Here is an 8831-nt window from a genome sequence, read left to right as displayed (position 1 = left end):
CGCGCCACACAGCGTAAGGTCCAAAAGCATTGACCATTCGACCCACGCCACCGGGTCAAACAAACAAACAATCCAATGCAAATAAAGCCAAACAATTATTCCATAGTGATCAAAGCCGATAGTTTAACCCACAGTGAACAAGTTGAAGAGATCTTCGATGAAGTGACTATGACCCAGCAAGTATGGAGCGTGCTGCCATTGAAAACCCAAAGACCAAGTTTGTGGCCATTAACGAACCATTTATGGGCCTGGAGTACATGGCGTATCTGTTCAAATATGACTTAACCCATCGCAAGTTCAACGACTCCGTCGAGACCAAGATTGGCAACCTAGTTATAACTGGTCAGGTTATTCAAGTCTTCTCCGCACGTAACCCGTCGGGAATTTCGTGGGGTAAAGCTGGAGCTACGTACGTATGCGAGTCAACGGGCGTGTTCATCGTACATTGATGGTGGCTACAAAAAAGTTGTAATATCGGCGCCACCTAAGGACAACAGGCCTTTTATGTGATGGGTATGAACCACAAAGACTATGACGGCTCGGCTCCCGTCGTGTCAAATGCGTCGTGTTCGAAGAATTGTCTCGCGCCCTTGGCAAAGGTGATCAATGACAAGTCTGGCGTTGTGGAGGGTCTACTGACGACCGTGCACGCGACGACGGCCACGCAGCTCCTTGTTGACGGTCCTAGCAGAGAAAGCAAAACTGGCGTGGTGGTCGTGGCTGCGGCCAGAACATCGTTTCGTCGTCAACGGGCGCAGCCAAGACCGTGGGCAAGGTATTGATGGTAAATTGACGGGCATTGCTTTCCGTGTCCTAACTTCGGATGTATCTGTGATGGATTTGACGTGCCGCCAGGAGAAAGGAGCTTCAATGGAAGCGATCTAGGCTGCCGTTAAAGCCGCTTCGGAAGGTGAATTGGCTGGCATCCTTGGCTACACGGAGGACCAGGTGGTGTCAAATGACATTCTTCATGACAAGCATTCGAGCACATTTGATGCGGATGCTTGCAGTAATATAGATGACAACTCGTGAAGCATGTCGCGTGGTATGATAATGAGTGGGGCTATTCAAACCGTCTGGTGGGTCTTGTGCTGCACACGGCACAATCGACAAGTAGCCGTTGATCGAGATGAGGAGATGTAATTGATATATTTTCTGATTGTCATCAGTACAAATTAATCAGTATTGACTCTTACTCAAACTTTACCGTACCACCTTCTAGCAATTTTGCTGTGTTGATCTCTTCCTCAAACGCTTGGGGGTATAGTTACAAGGGCCATTTTTGCCGTTTATTGAACTTATTAAAGATCATTCTGGCTGGGATTGGATCAAATAATAAGCAATGTGTCTTCTTCAAGACGTTGAGTATCTGACAGACGTGTTCAATCATTCTGTCCTTTACCAGGATATAAAATCGCTGCTTTACTTTGAGTACAACTGATGGTTAAGGTCTACGTAGTCCTAGTAGAATTATAGCGAGTTGGTAGACTACGATGGTAAGGTGATATGGATTCTTGTTTTGCGGATGACGCATCAACCCGGTAATTTTACAAGCATCATGTAATTTCTCCAGTCCATCAATCTCAGAGCGCTGGAAATATAATTCAGTTGCCATCTGATCTGAATCGTCCTCGCATTTTCAAACCGAATTAATCAAGCGCATTGCTTTCCTCTAGCTCAACCATTTTGACGATCATCGATTAGGTCTCATCAGCATCATGACAACCTTGGTAAATAGGACAGCTTTCATAATACCCCGATATCGTTGACAGTTGCCATTCCTCTCGTAGTCTCTAGTTCTGCTGGAATTGGACATTACTCTACAAAATTATTTCGTTTCTCACAAAAACACCTCGACTGAGTATTCAGTAGCATCAACCTAGTTTTGTATTAATGTTCTCTGGTGTTACTGATTTCGAACATGCATTATGCTCGTAATTTATTTACAAAAACTGGAGCAATTCATAAGCTCAAGCTTAAACACCGTTAGCATTTATCAGACATTATGCAGCAGGATCGCCGTGTGCCTTAGACAAAAGAACGTTTGAATCCAAGTTGCCGCGTATACAGCACTCAAAGATGGATACGTACGCTCCCCCAAGTGCGGGGCTGGGACTCATTTTATGAACTATGCTGTTGCTAATTCAAGTGTAACGGGCACACTTTACGCTATTTTCTAATTGTGCAAAACAAAATATTGTACCATAAAATGAATTTGTACATTACACTTTTGTGAAATTGTGAAGATTCGAAGTACTGAACTGCTGTACTAAAGAAAAGGAGATGACCGTGCACACGTGTATTAGTACTCTTGCGTCAAGCAATTAAGATAGTTAATCATTGAATAGCTTAATTAGAATCTATTTTAGCAAAATTGATCATCAATATATGCCACTGTTGAGAAGCGGAAAGACATTTATACTTAAGAGGCTCTCGGTTCCGGTTTGAATGGGGTATACCTACCCAACCTCTGTGCGTTTGCCTATGCAAAATATCTGTGTCAGAACCTCTCTGTACAAGGCTCGCGGCTATCGTTGCACCTGTTCGCACTTAAAACCGAGTCGCGAAAGGGGCATATCATCTGTAAAATTGAATTCGTGGTTCTTGAGACCTGTCACTAGGACAGCTTGACACGCTAAGTAAGCTTATATATCTCTAATGTTGATCACAACAGCATCAAAGACTGGTACTAAAAGCATCAGGTGCGGCAATCGCTCAATAAAAGGCGTTCATCGACTATGAGAATGCGTTTGTGAGAGAGCACTTCAGTGGTAGGAAACCGCTGATACTGAACACTCAGCGTTTTGAAGACGGGGTCAAAAGTATCTCTGAATTAAAAGAGTTGAGATGACTATGAAAAGGCCATGCTCGAGACGGGTCAACAGCGCGCCTCACTTGCTGCGATATAGGAAGCCGTGCATGAGAATGGGCACTGACGTGCAGTACCACTGTTAACATGGCATCTTCAACATGAGAGGATTTTAAATACCATATGTCGCAGAGGTTCACAGCGCCTAATCAGAAGTACTAGATGCGTTCCAAGTTCTTGTCAACCCGTCAAGAAAGGCTGGGCCTAGCTAACAATAACCCGTCGTTTATAGCTCTATCACTCTTATCACCGCAATGGACTCGGACACTCTCCTGGACGCGGTATCATCCACCAGTTGAATGGCAGCCATCAAACAGGAATGCTCGCACAAGACCTTTTGCGTCCATTCTACCTTTTTTGATTAAGTTGTGGGTTTCGCGTTGTATGCGGATTATAACCTTCAGATTGGGATTGTAAATTGCATTCATGTCGGATACGAAGCAACTCTACCGAACGATTCGAAAGAACGCTGGATATACCCCCGTCGCAAAACATATATACTATATCTGTATTTGGAATCTTCAATGCCACTACACTTTATGCAGCCGCGTGTCGTACGTAATTTCATGTCGCTACAGAAGCTTTCACGACTTTACAAAGACTAAGAAACCCAATAATTTATAACAACCCTAGATTGTGAGCTACAAACTTCTTAGAGAGAGAGTTGCTCCATTCAGCAATGAATCGTACCGATTACATCTTCCAAGAGACACAACAGGGCCCCTTGTATTCTCACCAAGCCATCTGAGACTCTACAATCACCCACGAGGAGCTCGTCAGACGTCATCGCGCGGGAGCTATGACCCATTCGTACCTCTATCTCAACGTTCTTGCAAACCTCGATTGATATGTACGACCACAGGTGGATCAATGCAAACTCCACGAAGTTGCTTAACAGCTAAGATCCCTATCTCTATCTTCTCACCATGGTAATGTTCTCCGCCACGGGCACTCATCAAGTTGCGAGTTTCCATACTTCTTTTTGTCCTTGCGGTACGGCGTGGTGTGGCTGCATCAATACGCGCCCAGGATGGACTGGAAATCCGACACGTTAAGTTTGAGGGGAACATTCTAGTCGAGCGCTAACGACCCTTAATCTACGTACACTAGACGGTGAAAAATCTTTTGAAGCGGGCACAAAGTTACGCTAAATCAGGGTAGGACATTAATTAGTCCAAGCTGTCTAAAAACTACATTCCTAAGTATTTGGAGCGGAGGTTGACAAGCAGAAGAGGCAGTGAGCCGCGGTTTCACTACAAAATAGACAAAAGCGAGAAGTAATTCTGGGCTCTTAGGACTTTCTCCGCTGGAATGAGACGGTATGCCTTGATCTCTAGTGGATTCTCTACAAAGAAGGTAGAGATCAGCTGAGGCCGGAGTCGCTTGTGTCAGAGCTGTAGAGTTGAAGGGACTGTATTGGAAATATCAGACGCTGACACGATGCAATGGCAAGGTTAACTTAGCGCTACTCTGTGACATCCAACCTTACGAAGCTTCATGGTATGTTTCGAGAGATTGTCCACTCATAGACGGAGTGCCCGGATATATACTAATGTTGCAATACTCCCATTACGTTGCCCCCGGCAGAAGCTCTCATTGAGGCTGAAAATCACCCCCAGGTATTTTAAAAATGTGAAACGGTGAGCTCACCGAAATAGAACAATTGGTACCGGATGAGACTCTAACTGAGGAGGGAGGCAGAGCTGTCAGTGCGAAGAGTGGAGCAGCCAGTGCGGCGGGGCTGCCGTAGCTCTTTCGCTTAGAGGAAGCCAAGCTAAAGTCGGTGACCTTCAATCTATACTTTGAAATAGTAGGAGCGTAGCGGATCGCAACTTGCTTACTCCAAGAGTAACCACAACCTTAACGCAAGGCGAACAAACTCTTCCGTTCAAATGTAAGCTGTATTTCTTGTTTTTTTTTGCGGCAATGCCACCTTCTCGTCTCAGTCTATAGGCTTTTCTAACTAAATAATAAAACCAAATTAAAATGCATAACAAGTGACGGTTCAGCCACGTACTGACTTCTTGTTAAGGTGTATTCACAACATTGCGTGATTACACCGTCTTGTGTAACCCACACCATTGTATGATTACATAATCTCGTGTGACCCACCCCTTCAAACCATGGTACTTGTGACCTCGATACACTATTATCCATCAAATCTCTGAACACATTTGACTGTCGCCTCGTACGAGGCTAGCGTACATCTTCGGGAACTTCTGCACTATCTCTGCTCAATGAGCCCTGTGTCAAGGGACACGAAAAATACCCAGCCACGCTGGTTCCGAGAGCGCCCGTGGGTAGAGCCCTTCTTCGTCTCCTGCACGCGGTGCAACTTCGGACAGCACGTCCGCGGCTTCAAGGAAAGCGCATTTCAAGCCCTCGACAACCAAGCACCGCGCCTGCCTTGGGCGACGGAGTATCTCGTTGAGGATTTGGAGGAAATCGAGAGCGAGTCAGATACTCCTTTCCCAGGACGAGTAGGGCGAAGCGCGCCAGCGGCGCGACGTGAGCCCTGCTCGAACCTTGCCCACTGCGTCCGTTTCCCGACCTCTCGATTTCCGGAGAAATGGTATCACTACCAATGACATCGACGGGGCACCAAGACAGCAGTTGGATGCCCGCAGGTCATCTAACGACACGCACCCAAGATCGTTCCACGGCCATCGTGCGGAATACGGCTTTTGCTCAGCGGATCCTTCTACAAAAGCGAAGAACGCGATCACACAATCATTGGGCGTCTACGTGCTCAGGCCCCCCGCCACTACACAAGCTAAGCTTGAGGAACGAATAGCTCTGTGAGCTCGTTTCTTGGTTCCAAAAGAAATTCCGCTGGATACGTATTGCGCTCAACGTCACGCTCAAAGAGGAGGCACCCCTGTACCCGCGATGCGAACGATTTCTGTGGTGTTCGCCCCTGGTAAAACAGCTGCTGCTGACGAAAAGCACTTTGAGGGATGGGTGCAGCGGCATCGAAAATTATCTTCGTTGTCTTACTAACCGCGGAGCCACAAGAAAGTAGACGTGCGCGTAGAACGGCCTATGAAATTTGAGTTTGCCAAGCTCTAGGCGCTATCTGCGTATTGTCGCTCTGCGACATATGGAACAATCCTTAAAACTCCAGCGATCTCTGTGATTTCTCACACGGGTGAGTCTACGACCACAGCAGCTCATGGCCATAGCTTGAGCTCAGCTAATGGCCCTCCGGCTTCACGGGCTACTGCCGAGAAGCGCGGTGCACAGAACGACGAGAAGCGTCATGATCCATCTGATCACAAGCGTCTACAATGTCTGGGCAATTTTGCCGAAGTGGCACCTCAAACACCTACGAGTTCTCGGAGTTTGGGTATCCCCGCCACTTCATATGATGTTGGGTTAAACCCCGTCGACGACGTCGACCCACAAGGCATTCCATGTGGTAGTGAACGCCACCATTCCCTGTGGCAGCGTTACACACATACTATCATCCGCGTATGCGACGCAGATCAAATCCGACACTGACGACGTCACCGTCGTGACATGCTCATAGTCCGATCTGCATGAGAACGCATCAGCCAAAGCATTCTGCTTTCCTGGATTGTACAGCACCTCGAAGTTATATTCTGCAAATAATGAGAGTCACCTGGCCATCACTCTGCGAGAGGTGAGGCGATTGAGTTGCAGTGCGTAATGACGACTGATCTGTGCAAACCACAAACAATTTTGAGCCAAGCAGGCGCGCCCCTAAACTTGACAAGTGCATACTTCATCGCAGCTAATTCCTTGTCGAGAACTGGGTAATTCCTCTTTGCAGCCTTAAGCTGGCGAAATTCGTACGCGGTCACCTGATCTCGCCCCTCGGCGTTTGCTTGCAGCAGTGCACGGCCGATAGCAAAGTCCGAAGCGTCGCAGACGACACAAAATGACGATCGGGGTCTGGCAACGCTAGTATTGGTGCATGATGGAGGCTGTCTTTGACCCTGTCAAAAGTCTCCCGATGCTCGGTGTCCCAACACCATTACTTACCCTTCTTAAGAAGATTAAATAATGGCTGTGCCATTTCCGCATTATTTGCGCTATACTTGTCAAGGAGTTGGCGAGGCCAAGCCACTTGTGCAAGTTTGTTCTGGTTCTTTGGAACTGTGGTCTGCTCAAAGGCCACGTTTTCCAATGAAGCCCTCTAAAACGGATATTTTTTTTGCGTCAAAGACGCACTTATCGGCATTAGCATACAGCTTATTTTTGCGCATGCACTCGAGCACCGCTCTCAAATGGGCGAGGATGTCGTCGAAGGATGTCTGTGCATACGTCCGATTGGGCCTAAACAACATCGTCACAAGACGATTAAATGTTGCTGGTGCGTTTGACAGGCCTTATAGCATCACCAACCACTCCCAGAGCATGCCGCTCGAAGTACTCACCACAGTCGCTCTCATGAGCAATCTGTAATAACCATCGACCAAGTCGAGTGTGCTGTACTTTGTATACCCAACCATATTACTCTGGAGAAGATACTTTCTAGAATCGGAGTTTGTGCTGGAATGGTGACAGCGTTAAGCTTATTCTAAGCATAAGCGATACACCACTTGCCGTTCGGGTTCCACATTTGAAACGTGGGTGTCAAATGGGAGACTTGCTCCCACGCACCATTTCTGCCTCGTACTTTGCACGGAAAAGGCGTCAATGACGTCATACTGTCCCTTGAGCAGGGGACATTGGCGTGTTGCCCAGTATTTTGTTTTCAGAACCGGTTCAATCTCATGACGCACACCTCGGTCCAAAGGTAGGATCGACGGCGGAGACGCCGTCTTGAAATTCCTTTACCGAAGGATTATACAGATTCGAAGGATCATACAGGATTGACGATCTAATTTGTGCGTTCAGCACCCTCTTAGTGTCCTCCAAAACAGCTTCATCCAGAAGCGACGACGAGTTAATCTCCTCGTTCGGTCTTATCATGACCAGCTCGGCTAATTGCCTGCTTTCAAAGCACCGCCAAACGCTTTGAGAAGACATCTCGTCTAGCTCAAGAAGAGCATCCACCGCGGGAATAGACTCGAGGGTGACGTCGCCGTCTTCCTCTCCCGTCATACCGTTGACATATATAGCTGTGCGCTATCGTTAACGGGAGACACACCCTGGGTCAGGTCGACGCTTTGCGTCTTGCAGATAACATGCGGCTTCGCCGTCTCCTCTCTATACTGGTTTTACATCTCACCGCCCTCGACCACGCTTGGGACCGAATCACCTTTGGCGTTTGACAGCTCGAAAACTCCGATATTTAGCACATTAACCGTCCCAATCCAGTGCCCACGCCAAAAACGCTTCTGCTTCAGTCTCGATTTTGAACGGAAGTGTTCGTTTAAGGTTTTATTTAGTACTTGGAGATAGCGGATTGCGATTCGCTACACTTGTACTAGTTATTGAAAAAACGTAAGGCCGGTGACCTTAGCTGAACTTCCTCTAAGCAAAGAGCTACGGCAGCCCCGCTACACTTGGTAACACTTGTAGTCAATCTTTGCCTGAGTCGTTGCGACTGATTCTTTGTGAGGATGGAGGAATACTCCTATTTGACCCAGGCATGCAGGATGGGCTTTATAAGCTGATGTCCCTGCTTGGCCCTGAGGCCGTGCAACACTTTCTTTGCAAAGGCCTGAAACGATAAGGACGCACCGAGAAGCGTTTTTTATTATGATAATGCTCTGCTAGAGCACCTAGAGAAGAAGATGTCGGCGTCGATTGCGTCCATGACGCCACTGTCGTCGACGGATGACTCCTTCCGACCCAGGCCGCTCATGGTGAGCGTTAAGACTTTTGAGGGTAAGGATGGAGAGAATCTCGTTCTCTAGAAGAAATAGGCCGAGATGGCTATGGCATCCGCCATGGTCCAGAACGAGCAACAGCGCGTGGCGCTAGCTATCTCTGGGCTCGGAAGTCGAGCGCGTACTTTGATGCACATCGATGCGCTAGGTCATTTGCCCGT

The 8831-nt window shown here is 47.5% G+C and overlaps 1 protein-coding gene across 1 annotated transcript; it reads left to right on the top strand.

Moving 5' to 3' along the window:
* Positions 1–182: 182 nt before the first annotated feature.
* PHALS_02806 (Glyceraldehyde 3-phosphate dehydrogenase) lies at positions 183–885 on the top strand (the record flags this gene model as incomplete). Its single annotated transcript, XM_024717255.1, has 3 exons — positions 183–440; positions 498–630; positions 692–885. The coding sequence occupies 3 exons, from the start codon at positions 183–185 to the stop codon at positions 883–885; spliced, it is 585 nt and encodes a 194-aa protein (XP_024582772.1).
* Between the last annotated feature and the right edge of the window lie 7946 nt (positions 886–8831).

Source organism: Plasmopara halstedii (assembly GCF_900000015.1).
Source record: "Plasmopara halstedii genome assembly, contig: Scaffold_2061, whole genome shotgun sequence".
Lineage (NCBI taxonomy): Eukaryota > Oomycota > Peronosporomycetes > Peronosporales > Peronosporaceae > Plasmopara > Plasmopara halstedii.
Note: the sequence above shows the minus strand (reverse complement) of the source record. Positions and strands in the feature narration are given on the sequence as shown.